The 14,912-nt window shown below is 35.9% G+C and overlaps 1 protein-coding gene across 1 annotated transcript; it reads left to right on the top strand.

Moving 5' to 3' along the window:
• The first annotated feature begins 357 nt into the window (after nucleotides 1-357).
• On the top strand, nucleotides 358-7,161 carry LOC140161661 (retinol dehydrogenase 8-like). The gene is made up of 5 exons (XM_072184960.1): nucleotides 358-622; nucleotides 1,974-2,147; nucleotides 2,905-2,998; nucleotides 3,724-3,895; nucleotides 6,985-7,161. The coding sequence occupies exons 1-5, from the start codon at nucleotides 358-360 to the stop codon at nucleotides 7,159-7,161; spliced, it is 882 nt and encodes a 293-aa protein (XP_072041061.1).
• The last annotated feature ends 7,751 nt before the right edge of the window (nucleotides 7,162-14,912 follow it).

The raw sequence follows: 14,912 nt of genomic DNA, 5'->3' as shown, positions 1-14,912 counted from the left end.
TGTCGCAACGAATTGATACACCTATGAATACAACCTTCACGTACATTTTACACTTTAACTCAGAATACAATTTGCCGAGTTTACGGCTGATTCGCCGCGTCCACTCACATATAAGTTATAACTTATAATATAAGAGCAGAATCCAGGATACATTGTGCAAAAGAATTAACGTGCCAGTTATGTTCACTCCTGTATATCCTAAACAAAGACAAATATGTCAAAATATTGTCAAAAATGAAGCAATATTATAATATCGAGAGCTGACGTCTAACTGTCAAAATTTGCGTAAATATGGACAATACCTAAACTATATTTCGACACAACATTGTTAATTTTTTTTAGTTTATCTGCGTTGAAATGTCACCTAAGATAGTGGTTATCACGGGCTGCTCCTCTGGTATTGGTTTGCAAGCAGCTGTACACTTGGCAAGCGACAAAGAAAACCGCTTCAAAGTGTATGCAACAATGAGGGATCTAACAAAGAAAGACCAGCTGGAAAGCGCTGCTGGATCCACGATGTATAAGACATTGTTTATTCGTGAGCTTGACGTTACCAAAGAGGATTCAATTGAGGAGTTTATTGATCAAATCAATCAAGAGGAAGGAGGGGTGGATGTTTTAAGTAAGAAGATGTAAAAAAATCTGCTCACAAATTGTACTATACTGCGCCAATAAAGTATTCTTACATTTGAAAAAATAATCACATTTTCCAAACTGAACAATATTGGGGTAAATTTGTTTTTTGATAGATGTACTATCTAATCCTGCACATTATGACACCACATTGGATCCAATGTGACTTCAAGAAGCAAAGTTACAAGCATTTGATTAGACAAAGGTCCCGTTTTAAAAGTGACAAACTGGCCTATTCAAAACTCCACAGACTAGACATCTGGTTTGAGAGTGGTGAATGGCTAATTTATGCGTTTGGCTTTAATTTAAAACAAAAGGAACAAAAGAAAACTGAAACAAAAGAACTGACAAATAAAATGGAAGTTATGAAAAGTACAGAGAAGTATAAACTGAAATAAAAACTGCTTTAAATAACGCTTCATTGAAGAAGAAGCCGTGTAGTCTCTTTGTTGTGCTTGTTGGAAGGCCAGTTTGTCACTTTTAAAACTGGACCTTCGTCTATTCAATTGCTAATAACTTTACTTCTTGAGGTCACATTGGATTCAATGTGGTGTCATAATGTGCAGGAAAATGTGATTATTTTTGTAAGGATAAGTGTAAGGATACTTTATTGGCGCAGTATATTAGGAACGGTTCACAGATTGAGTGGGCGGATTTCAGTGGAGATTTGTTTTATTTTCAAAATATTTGCAAATTTGCTTTTTGGTGCTGGAGATACAATTACAACAACAATAACAATAACAACAACGACGACGACAACAACAACAATAATAATGATAATAATAACAATAAAAGTAAGAAAACAGTAAGACCTATCTTTTGGTTTTAGAAAGCTTAAGGGGGTACTACACCCATGTGGTAAATTTGTGACTATTTTTGCATTTTTCGCAAAAACTAATAACACACTGTTAACAAAAGTTATGTATATTATAAGGAATCAAATTACTACACTGGAATTTCAGTAACCCAAGACAAGCGGTTCGTTATTTATGATAAGAAATAAGGTACCGCTAGGATGTACCTCATATTATATGTACGGAACTGCTTGTCTTGAGGCACTGAAATTTCAGTATAGTAATTGGATTCCTTGCCCCAATAATATACATAACTTTTGTTACCAGTGTGTCATTATTTTTTGAGAAAAATGCAAACATAGTCACGCATTGTCCACAGGGGTGTAGTACCCCCTTAAGATTACAAGGTTACAACCAGTGTTGCAGATATTTGTTTGAACCTATTATTGATGATATAATTTTGAGAAATTTGTGAACACTGACCTAATTTATTTAATTTTGATTATCAATATTACTATTTGTATGTCTTTCTTTTATACAGTAAATAACGCAGGAATAGGGCAAGTTGGTGCAAAAAAAAAGTATCAATGGACCAAATAAGACAGGTGTTTGAAACCAATGTATTTGGTTTGATTCGATTAACTCAAGCGGTTATTACTGGTATGAAAAATCGACGATCAGGACATATCATTAATGTTAGTAGTTCGACAGGTCTTGTAGGTAGGCTATAAACATGCATGATAAAGTAATGATGTATGAAACAAATGTAAACGTCTACCAAAAAGTAATTATTATGAGGTAATAACTCAAAATCTATGCATCAAAATTTAAAACCAAATAGCAAATAGAAAACCAGTTTTGTTTTGCAAATTTTGATGCCTCATTTGTCTTAATAGCCCAAAATTTGTTGCCACTTGGTGAAAAAGACCCCTATTCAAAAGTTGCACCTAAACCCATTGAAAATGTTGCTAGAGTGCCTGGTCGTCACTGGTCACCAGTCATGTACAGAATGTAATGGTGCACTAACTTAGTGCAACTTTTTAGTCCAACTTTCAAAAATGCATCTTTTTCGTTCAAGGAGTCACCATGGCTACAAACGTTGAGCTATTCAGACGAGGTATCCAAATTTGCAGAATTAATCTTTGTTTTTGCTATTTCAGTTTTCATGCATAGATTTTGAGTTTTATCTCGTAATAAGGTAAGGGGTGGTTACTTTTTGGTAGGCGTTTATTTGGTTTATTCAGGTCAGTAAATAAGTGTGATCTTTCCACGTTATGACAATTGGTACATTTCCGTATTCAAAAATGTAACACACTTGGTTTATGAAGTGTTCTTAGGAAAGTTGAAAGTTGAAGGTGCTATAAGTATATTATTATAATTGATGTCTTTTAAAATAATTTACATGATTAATTCATTATTTTTTCCCTTGATTAATTTTCATGTTTATTAAGTTTGGCTACTTCTTGTGCATTAATAGGTATGCCATTCTGTGACATCTACACATCAAGCAAGTTTGCAGTCGAAGGTTTCTCTGAATCTATTGCACCGCTATTCAAGAAATTTAATATAAGGTACGTCCACACTCACTTTGGCACCGGGTTTTAGGTTTTTTGTTGTGAAATGTATATGTGAGTGGACACCACGAATCAGCCGTAAAGTCGGCCCGTTCAATTTTGTTTTATTTCGTGTTTATAAAATATATATCATAAGCTTTAAAATTGTATATCATTTGACTTCAAACGATATCCAGAAGCGGGGTTATGGTTTGTTGAGCTCTGTTCCTTCAACAAAATTGTACCTTTTTTTTCCTTCTACATGTGTCTCTTTTTCCACATTTCTGGTAATAAATATCAAACAGTCATAATTGGCGTTCATTTCAAATCATCCCCAAGTCAACGAGGTTCAGGAATGTCCTCTCATTGTTAATTGCTGGTTATATATACATACCTAGACAAAATACTATGCTTTGTTATCCATCGCTTGAACAGGATTTAGCCAAAGCAAACAAAGACAAGAACTATTTAGGCCTAAAGATTCTATAGAAATAGGTAGAAGCTTATTATCCTCTTCAGCAATAGTATTATTGATTGGTTTAAACAGTGTTTGATGAGATACTTATCGCAACGAATTGATATACATATGAATACGACCTTCACGCACATTTTACACTGTAACTCAGAATACAATTTGCCGAGTTTACGGCTCATTCGTAGTGTCCAGTCTCATATTATTCTTTCACAGTCTTATTAGTTGATGATATTTATATTCCGCTAATTTGGTGTTCTTATATTTTTAGTGTGAGCGTGATCGAACCAGGACCAGTTCAAACTTCAATTCTTGCAAATGTTACGATTAACAAAATGGGTTGCTTCAGATCGGAAGATCTGGATCCTGACGTGGACGAATTAACCAGACAATATTTCAGTTCCTCATTTAGCAATGCTTTTACGAAACGAAGGACGACAATGGTGAGTAACATCTTACATGATTGTAATGAATTAGGTGATGATGATGACGATGCTGCTGCTGCTGCTGCTGATAATGATGATGATGATGTAGTCGATGAAGATGATGATGATGATGATAATTATTGTCATTATAATAACAATGATGATACCTAAGCATACTGTTGCTTTAAGTGAGGGGCTTTCGGCCATGAGCTGGAGGTTCGGAAATTTTCAATACTTTTTCTCCATATCCCCATAATGCACTATGGAATAAGGTCGTTGAAAGCAGCATTTGAAAGTTGGATATCAGATACTGCGATTTTGTGAGTACACATGACCCCTGAAGAGTGTTGTTCGAAAAGCACATTATTTTCGAGAGTAAGCCTATATATCGTAGCTGAAACACTGCTACTCTTAACACAATTTATGTTTCCTTGGTGTAGATAAATTATCCAGTAAATAACATACAGTTATGGACAATTTAAGTTTAGAATATTTTTATTTTTGTATCAAATGCAGTTTTCAATCATATTAGGAACAGGTTTATTGTTCTGGAGTAGTGCTCAGTTGAACTTAATTGAAAGATACAAATGTCCTTTAAAGTTTGTCAATTAAGCAAATAATTACCTAAGGAAACGCATTACAATGGAAGGATCACACAATCACACAACACTTTTTGGTGGTCTCTTTGTATCACAAAATGAGATTAAAGACACTAGAAAACTGTATTGTTTGAACAAAAACTTAAACTCTCACTGTGACTTGTTCAGATACGTCTCTTGCTTGAAAAAACACAACTCAATATTAATTTGGTGTGTTTACCTGTTGTCAGCTCAAGGTCACGTATGCGACGTGGCATTCCCTCCCCAGGTTTGACAAGGCTCCTTGTGGAATATCTCGCCAGCAAGCAATGAGGGCGGGTTTAAGTTCCTGCAGGGTGATTGGTTGGTTGCTCATGTTACTTAACCTGCGAGATACTTCTGCCCATAAGTTCTCTATAGGGTTCATATCCGGACTCAAAGCCGACTATCTATCTTAATTATGGAATACTTGTATGGGGGGGATACCTGTAAAACTTACTTAAGTAAATTAATGAAACTTCAAAAGTGGGCTATAAGAACGATAGCAAACAGTCACTACAGAGAACATACAGGACCGTTGTTTGCAAACTATAACATCTTAACTATCGAAGATATGTACACACTAGATTTGGGTACATTCATGTACAAGTATTCTATTAATGAACTCCCTCTTATATTTAATAATTATTTTTCCAAACGCTCTGATGTACATAACTACAAGACAAGACATGTAAACGACTTAAATTTGACTAAAAACAAAAAAGTTTTTTCTGATCACGCAATCCGTACTAAAGGCCCCATCCTTTGGAATTCACTAGGTATTTTTGTGAAAAACTCCAGATCTATTAAACATTTCCGTTATCAATTAAAAGAAATGTTAATCTCAAAATATACTTAATATATTATCTTTGAGCACCGTCCTTGTCTTGTCTTTTGGTTAGTGATTCCTTTTTATGTGATGTTTGATTGATTTTTTTTGTATAAATGTTATTTGTAACTTTATAATTTCTAGGGGGAGGCGATATATCTGGCCTTATTGGCCTTCTAGCCTCTTCCTCCATAATGTGTTGTTTTCTGTAAATTTTTAATTTGATTGTTTTTGTGAATGTCAGTTTTTATGGAAATAAATGAATATGAATATGAATATGAATATACTAGTCCAAGTGTTCTACATTCTCATTTTCAAGGAATTCCCTCACGCGCCGGGCTCTGTGTGCCTTGGTGTTGTCACCTTGAATCAGGAAATTGTTCCCGAAGTCTCTTCTTCAAACGGAAACATAACTGTATCAAGAACATGCAGGTATTGGTCCTGGTCCACGTGCCCTTTTAGCATGTAGAGGTGTGATTTCGAGCTACTGTGAATGCTTCCAATACCGTGATTCCACCACTACCTCCCTGGACTCTAGACAGGATACAATCCTCAAGCAGGGCTTGACCAACTGTCTTCGGACCTTGAATCGGCCATCTTGTCTATAGGGCAGGAACCGGCACTCGTCACTGAAGATCATATTACGTCAGTGGCCTACTGTCAAATTCCTGTGTCTCTGTGACCAACACAAGCGCGCATGCTGATGTCTTTGCAGCAGAATCGGCTTTCTTATTGGTCCTCTTCCGCGAAAACCTGCACTAACCAGTCTATTGTTCACAAGTTTCCTGCTAACAGGCGCGTTTATGGACCTCAGGAGAGATCGGTCTTCCCTGGCGGTTGTCTGTCGGGGCCGACCTGACGAAGGTCTAGGTGTAGTAGTTCCGTCTTTCGACGTCTCTTCAAAATGTTAGAAACGGCACCTTGTGTAATTCCAAAAGCGGCACCAATGTCCCTCTGTTTGTAGCCGCGATTAAGTCAATGACGCGGGCGTATAAATCTGCGCTCAACTCGCACCCCATTATCAGAATTATCGTATCAACTAAAAATGAATCGAAGTAAAGCTGGTTTTTTCACACGGTAATGCAAAAGCCAATGCAACCTTATGAATCATATCGCGAAAAGGATGCCTGATGGTTCATTGGTCAGGCATAAGAAGGAATTGTCTTACATTACGTAATGTGTGATATAGAATGGTACATAAGACCTTGCCAGACAGACGTGATCTTTCATGGTAAGAAATCTGCACTTAAAAACGTGAATATGCAAAAAATAAAAATATTCCAAACTTTTATCCATGACTGTATAAGGTAAAGTTTAATCGATTTATGAAAATAAAATTTGCAACTTACATGCGACAGTTGCGTCAGGTAACTCCAGGGATCTGATTGATTCGAGCGGGGTGTCAGGGAATCCATTTGGGAGAGAGTGGAGCAACTGCCACACGCCTGGGTATTTCAAAATCTTCCCCGTCGTTTGTCACGTGACCACTCAGATGCCTGATGAAGTTCGGAGTTACCGGACGTAACTGTTGCATGTAAGTTGCCAATTTTATTTCGAGAATCCGGTTTAACTGTACCTGACATTATTTATATTAGATAGATTATTTATGTTTCTTTTAGCATATACGCATACAGAATTGTCCTTGATTTATCAAATTTCAGATGCAACACGGAACAGAGATAGCGAGTATAATCCAAGATATTATCCTGTCAGAAGAACCTCATCTCCGTTATCCCACCTCAGATGCTGTCAGAGAATTAGCTGCTATGAAATATACTGATCCTACTGGGGATTCGGTTGTTAAAAATATTACTGAGCAACAGCAATGGACGGAATAAACTTGATGAAATTACATCGATGGATTGCGAGTCTGAGCCCCGGCGGTGGCAATGTGTTGTGCACTGGGCCAAGGTGATTTACCTTACTTGCCTCTCTCTACCCAGGGGTGAAATGGGGGAACTGTTATGAAAAGTGTCCATTGAGCGCCGCCCAAAGGTGTGAGCATACCTTGGGCATTGTATGGCAGCTGACAAATTCTAACGACAGCGGAATAAATGCAAAGCGCTTTGATACACTGGAAGGCGCTGTATAAATCCCAAAATTTATTATTATTTATTATTAACAAAGGGAGGTTTGGTATTAACGCCAACTCAATGAAGATCTTCATCCTCTGTCATCAATCATAGCCATCAATCTAGCAATGCAATACTTTCCATTCCAGCACATAGTCGGCATAGAGGTTTCCCGGTGGGCAACAACACTTCGACTCTTTGGGCCGATTTAAAAGTCTAGACCTAGTCTCTATACTCTTTCTAATAAAAATGGCTTCAAACGGGAAAAGTGTAGGAAATGACGACTGCCCATTAAATCCATTGCTTTACACACCAATCTCCACTTTAATCTATCACCAACAAACTTATAGGTATTATAATTTCAGTCGGATGCACCATTACAAAGCAAACAATGGATGTATGCACAGTAACAATGCTGTGCCTTTTATTCCCAAATGAGAACAATAGTCTGCATATTGTTAACCAGCATTGTTGTGGTAAGTAATGGCTTGTTGGTAGTACAACTCATTGTTGCTAATGTCAAATTTGTCAAAGTAATTGTGAATGTATCACACAAGTAAATGAGAAACATGTGGTTGTAGACTTTACACGGTTTGGAAATAGGCACTTCAAATATAGGATATTTTTGTGCGAGCCAAGAAAAATACCTTGGAGAACGCCGCACAAGATATCAGTTAAATCAGAATCGATGGTTAGCATTAACAATTTTACTTCTCCTGAAAGTCAAACAAGATCTAAACACTGAAAAAATAAAACATGGTTTATTAGCTTTATTTTATTTTTGATAATTATCAAAACATTTATATCAATTTTATATCAATAAATAGTCACACAATCTCGCAGAAAGTATGATGTAGCTTTGAAAAGAGGCTCGCTGCCAACGGTAATGTCAGTTACCGACAATTTATGACCTTGACGATGTAGTTGAAGGTTTAGTTACTATACTTAAAGTAATGTTTCTAAATATTAGAGAAGTCATTTCATTTGACTTTAACTTAAGAGATCGGAGAGCAACGTTTCAGTGGCGTAACTAGGGTTGGTAGCGCCGGGGCAAGAAACAAAATTGGCGCCTCTACCCCACACGAGAATATCTTAGACGTGGCCAGTGGTGTAGCTAGGGGTTGTGGCACCCAGGGCTAAGGATACATAATGCCCACCCCCATTCTTGAAGCAATTGCGCGAAATTTTGGACAAATAAGGCCTACCACTAATTAATTTTGGTTACTAGAAGTTGAATATCGGTCTTAAAATGTTCTTTCAATTGATTTTGTGTTGAAGCGCGCGAAAATTTTGACTTTCATATCTTTTCATAATTTTAGTTCATTTCATTTTCGATGTAATTGGGACAATTACCGCTAATTAACGCAAATTCGCTAACAGCGCTTAATTGCACCACTGTTTCGAGAACCGCGTTGTATTGGAGAATAAGAATAGGAGGATGTTTGTAGCAAGAAAACGCGCTAATTACGCTAACGCTAATAAAATTAATTACCACCATATTGTTTTCAAGAACCGCGTTGGCACAATTAGCGTTAATTAGACTTTAGAGTGCACACCAGTAAATACAAGTCTCCTACACCCTGGGAGGAAAAAAAAATCAGTGTTTCAAACGAGGAAACGTGCGACTAAATTGAATACATTAGAAAGGGCTTAAAACCCAACTATTGGGCCCTGGTTCATATTTAATCCTCATTTAGGCCTGGAAAATAGATTGTCTGTGAAAAATGAGCAGGATCTGACTTTTTATGACAATTTGGCTAAACTTTCAAAATGTGTTACATTTCAGAAACACCAAGCTATTCGTAAGCTGTGTGGGCTATAGGGTGATCTAGTCGGCATTTTGTTGCGAAAAATGCTGGACTCCGTATATAATTTCTACAATGGATGTCTTCATCTGACCTTCGACTTGCAGAAAGGGTGAGTTTTGAAGAACTGAGTCGCTCTGGAGTCAAGAAAATGATGTTTTCCCAGACCCTGTTTGTACACAAAATCAATGGGGCTATTTACTGGTGTGCACCCATATTCGCTAGTGCTAAGTAGAACAATTACGCTAATACGCATAATCGCTAATTAGCGCTGATAAGCGCTATACGCTACACAATTAGGATTAATTGGAAATAATCGCTTAGATAGATATCATTGTACTGTAGTGCCGCAATGTTACCGTTACCATGGTACGTAAAATTCAGAATATATGTCTGGCCGTCTGACATTTACCCTTGGACAACACAGTTAAGTTTATAAGTTGTGAAGCTGTTTGATATGTAGGTTAAAATAGTTGATGTTTTTTTCACAAGCTTTTAAATGGTTACAAAATTACTCGATATCTTGTATTATTGATTCTGTCAATACATTAATTGTTTGTAGTATTTGCCTTTCAAATATTAATTAATTAATAAATATTAAATAATTTTGGTAACATTTTTTATTTTAATCTAGAAATATTTGATTGATATCTGATCAGCTTATGTTGAAAACTAAAATGTATCTATATACTATGCTTGTATAGTCACGTGAGACAAAATATAAATACAATTTTCCCATTACAGTGTATCTGGTTTTAACTTGCTTGCAAGCCTTTCTTTACGTCGATACTAGTAATTCTGTTGTACACTGACTTTGCATTGTGTAAATATATCATTGTAAATAGGAATGTACTCGTATATAGAAAGAAGAGAGTGGGGAATATTCTATATATATTCCCCTATAATCATCGATCTCCTCTAATGTATTCCACCCTGTTATATTTGAACAAAAGATTATATTTTTCTTTATGTTTAACATCATATTTAAAAGAATTATTCTTGAATCTGTTAAATTTTAAAATGAAATTAAACAATGCTTGCCACTGATGTTGAGTGGCAATTCATTATTTCTTCCTGTGTGAATGTCTATCTATATAGCTCTCTGTCAATCTTCTCTTTCTCTAGCTCTTGTCAATATATCTCTCTCTCTTCCCCAGCATTTTCTATCATATTATCTGTATTTTTGGGCGTTACCGTAATGTAACGCGATATATCATGCTTACGCTTTTCGAGTCTTTCTTCATATAAGGACACGATGGATCAGTAGTCACTAATGGTTCACTAATGTATTGTTAGGCGACGAAAAAAGGAAAACCATGTTCTACGCGCCCGAGCGACCCAGATTTTGAACGAATTGGGGGGAAAAATTCCTGTACAAATGAATGCCGACCCAAATTTCGGAAATTTCAGGAACAATTTTTTTTGTATTTTCTCAAAAAAGAAAAAAAGAAAAGAAAAAAAAGGTCGACCGACCGACCCTACTTGAAATGTCCGTCCGCCCGTAGAACAGGGTTTCTTTTTTCGTCGCCATAACGGTATTATGTTTTATAAAATTTTAATCAGAAAAGAAATTGGTTTGAATTATTTAGAAGGGTAAATGTAAATTCATTTAATTGACTTGTTATTTTTAAGTACCTACAGCTATCATGAAAGTGCACACCACTGCCAGGTTCACTAATGTCATTAAGTTTATGATATCGTGACTGTCATTATTTTTAAGTACCTACAGCTATCATGAAACTGCACAACAGGTTCACTGATGTCATTAAGTTTATGGTATTATTTTAAAACAATGTTAGTATGCAAAAACGAATACAAACTGCATAAAATGCACACAGGTGCCCACAATTGCACGAAATTAATTTCTGTAAAATGTAAAAAAATATTTGGATTTACTTGGAATGGTAGGTTTTCATTTAAAATGCCAATCCATTGAATTGAATTGTCATAAAAACTAGATGGATTTACATAGCTGTTTTCTGATATAAAGTTAAACGATATTGTGTTTAAAACATGATGATCATGAAAATTAAAAACGCATACGAAACTCTGTATTAAATGTTGCTTGAAATGCACACGTGTCCCTACCATCTCTTAAAATGTCTCACGGTGGCGTTAAATTCTCAGGTGCACAAGTTATCAGCATGTAAAATTCGGCAAAGTTGCAGGCAAATATCATTACAAAAGTTTAAACACGCTGTTTATGAACTAAATGTCTATATGTGACGTGTCATGTCAAAAGGAGAAACATTTGGGGAGGTTATCAATTTTGAGGTTTTTACATATCTTACATAAAGAGATATTTTGCTTCACAACGCCGTTTTCCCAATTAAATCGGACATTCCTAAGCGAAGATATTGAGTTTGTAAGTTATGGTATCATAAAATTGGAAATTGAGATATCGGCCTTTAAAAATATTATTGACAATGTTCAGAGTAGGAATTACCTTGAAAAATGTTTCAAAAATACAAGATGCCAGTTATATTCCGGTCTGAAACTATAAGACAATATTTTAAACATTAATAACATCACAAATTCGCAACAAAACCAAATTGTGAAAAAATCGCCCTGAGCAGATTTTTGGCTATTTCTTCATTTACGATCCTGCCCAAAAGGGTGTCCTTTTGACATGACACGTCACATATAGTTCTTAACTTTAAACACTAAGATGTTTAGTCCATAAACAGGGTGTTTATTTTCTATAAGCAATAATACGTTTAATACCCAAATGATTTGACGTGTTCATCATTAAGTGTTTAGGATCGACTGTGTGTTTAGTTTAGCGTTGAAATTTAGTATTGACCTCTATACCTTGACCATATAAACACCAGCAGTAAACCGACTGATTTCACATAAATAAAAAACAAACAAACAATATTTTTTTTACTAATTATCATGATTAAGCAGTGCTTTTGTTCACTGATCTGGACTCCATTCTACTAATATTTCGCAAATATATAAATTATACGATCATAAAAGGTTTCCTTGTGCATGTTGAGGAAAGCCGCGCTTTTAAGACTAATTTACACTTATTTGGCCATAAGAATAAATTTTTATCATAAATGGGTCTAAAAGTCCAGATCAATTGCATAAATTTTGTTGGCGAACTTGTCCCAATATTGAGCCAGAGGGATTATCAAGATGCCCTTATTATTATATTACAGGTCTGCATGCCATTACAGGCTGTGCCCTTGCTTTTTTACTGTTGTCTCCTGTGGCATATCAGGGGTGAGCAGCGATGAAAATGTTTCTGGTGGTCATAATTTTTGGCATGTTTTACTGGAATAATTGCGCACGAAGGGCGCAAAACGCACACTATTTTTGCCCCCAAATTAAGGTCTAAAAAGAAGATTCTGGAGCTGGTAAAGCCATCTGGGTTAACTGTTCCCCACGCCTGTTGCGGAGTTTCTCGTCCAGAGGTTTTCCTCACGAGTGAAAGAAAATTAGTTTGACTGATTACTACAAACTATATCCTTAAGCTTTTTGCATAAAGGATTTTCCGACTCGATCAGTATTACTTCTTTATTTTTTGGACTGCACTAGTGTAGAAGTATATATTTCAAGCAAGGATTTTAAATTCTTACTGCACGGATTTTCGTTCGCACTGCACGAAAGTGCCAGGAGGTACGTTAAAATAGCCCCTGATGACCACCTTTTTATATTAGGCTTATGTTTGAGATATTGGTCTGTGATGTGCCCTGAGTAATTTAATTTGATGATTTATCTTTGTTTACAAAGTTACATGAGTGATGACATTTTGGGGAATTCCCTCTCACATTGAGCAAAACAAGTTGAATCATATCTAATTTGGAATATTTGGAAACCCCTGAGGTTGTAAAATGAAAGTGATGTAATGGAATTCCCTAAGGAAGTGATGTAATGAGAAAGGTTAATGTTATAATTAAGACTTTAGAATTCCCAGATTGAACATAATGTGAAGGTAGTAAATGGCCCATAATAGAATGGGTTTTTTTTCCAATGCTTGGGATATAAGAAAATGTAAACACAATTATGGTCACAGTTGGTAGTGTTGATCTGGGCTATGCTTACAGTCCAATTCCTTCAAAGAAAGGAAATTGCAAACCAGAAATATTTTATGTAGTCAAGTACTACTATTTACCAGTGTTGTCGGAGAAGATCTAGAATACGTCAAAGAACGTTATTCTTCCAAGAAAGGAATATATATTCTTCTGTCGACTGGTGAAGTCTGGTGTTTTGATTCAACGCAACTGTCAAAATAAGTGGGGACAACTGCATCGCAGTCCTGCTTCCTGAAGATATTGTGTGAAAGGTAGAAATAGCACCAAGTTTGGAGAAAGCAGCGCAAGGAGTTAAATTTGGAGAACTGCGCAAGGAGTTTAATATTGGAGAACGGCGCAAGGAGTAAAGTGATTTGGAGAACTGCGCAAAGAGTTACGAATGTGTTTGGAGAACGACGCAAGGAGTTTAGTACTTGGGAGAAAGTAACACCATTTTCGTATGAGGATTTTATACGCAAGGATTTATCAATGCAAGTGTACAAAGGACTTCGCTGATTTTCGCAGGACAAGTGAATAAGGATATATTACATCAGTCGTTCAGAACATTGCAAGAACTTTATGATTACCAAGAAGAAGAATGCTGGCTAAGTACTAAATAGTTAAAGAGTGATTATATTTGATTATTATGTATGTGCATGTGTTGTCATATATTGTACCAATCATAACTGGCTTTCAATTAAAGACTTAGATTTTATTAGCTTAATCAAACAGTGTATTTGTGTTGTGCATTCGTGTGAATTTGGGTAAAAGGTGATTTTGGCCTTGAGTCAAGTACGGCTCGTAACAGGTCATATAAGGCAACAAACTGAACTGTTTACAATTTACACATGCCAATCAATTCATGTTCATTTTCTCAATAAAATGACGATTTGCGTAAACTAATAAATCCAGCCTCTATTATAAGTAATCAATTTACCTATTGTTTTATTATAACTGTTGCACTCGAAAGTATATATTATGATAGATACTGAAGCCCGTGCAAATGCATTCGTCAAGTTAATCGCACTTCACCATAGAATATTGCATTTAGGTCTCGAGCCTGGTGCTATAATGCAATAACTCTCCCGTACACGGCATGTACGATTATGTTGACTAATGTATTACACTCAGTTCATTATCCTTAAACAAAAAGGAATATAATTATATCAAGTTATTCATGTGATGAATCTTATAACAAAAAGTATCTTTTTAGCATGGTGGCTTGAGTTATTTTGGTTGAGCCTGCATGGTACCCATCAGAAAGAAACAAGAAATGTTGTGTCCACACGGACACCACGATTTCATGGGGTGTTTATTACAGTGTGGGTGGACTTGTTAATGTTATTCCTGGAGGAAACGTATTCGAGCTTAAAGAAACATATTAGAGCGGCACTACGCGATAAACATGATAAACCCCCTAAAATACTTGATGGATCAGCTGAAACACAGAGTTTAATGATACAATGAGGTAGAATTCGTGCCGTGTGAGACTGTTTTACGTTTCCACTAAGGCGTCGATACGTCCTATGGGTCGTTATTATCTTTTCCGTATCTAACCCCAGTAAATATTTTGTCATGCCAAGAATTTTAAGTGTATACTACATTGGTTTTGCTTTCTGCGGTTGATGACATATCTAACTAATTAAAAGAAATTATTTACCTTCAGGAAATAGAAACGAATACGCCTAGGCTG

Source organism: Amphiura filiformis, chromosome 10 (genome assembly GCF_039555335.1).
Source record: "Amphiura filiformis chromosome 10, Afil_fr2py, whole genome shotgun sequence".
Lineage (NCBI taxonomy): Eukaryota > Metazoa > Echinodermata > Ophiuroidea > Amphilepidida > Amphiuridae > Amphiura > Amphiura filiformis.
This window is presented reverse-complemented; position numbering and strand designations above follow the sequence as displayed.

Coding starts and splice junctions, on each gene's coding strand:
- LOC140161661 (XM_072184960.1), top strand. CDS start 358: ATGTCACCTAAGATAGTGGTTATCACGGGCTGCTCCTCTGGTATTGGT. Junction 2,148..2,904: donor TAGTTCGACAGGTCTTGTAG/GTAGGCTATAAA, acceptor GTGCATTAATAG/GTATGCCATTCTGTGACATC. Junction 3,896..6,984: donor CGAAACGAAGGACGACAATG/GTGAGTAACATC, acceptor ATCAAATTTCAG/ATGCAACACGGAACAGAGAT.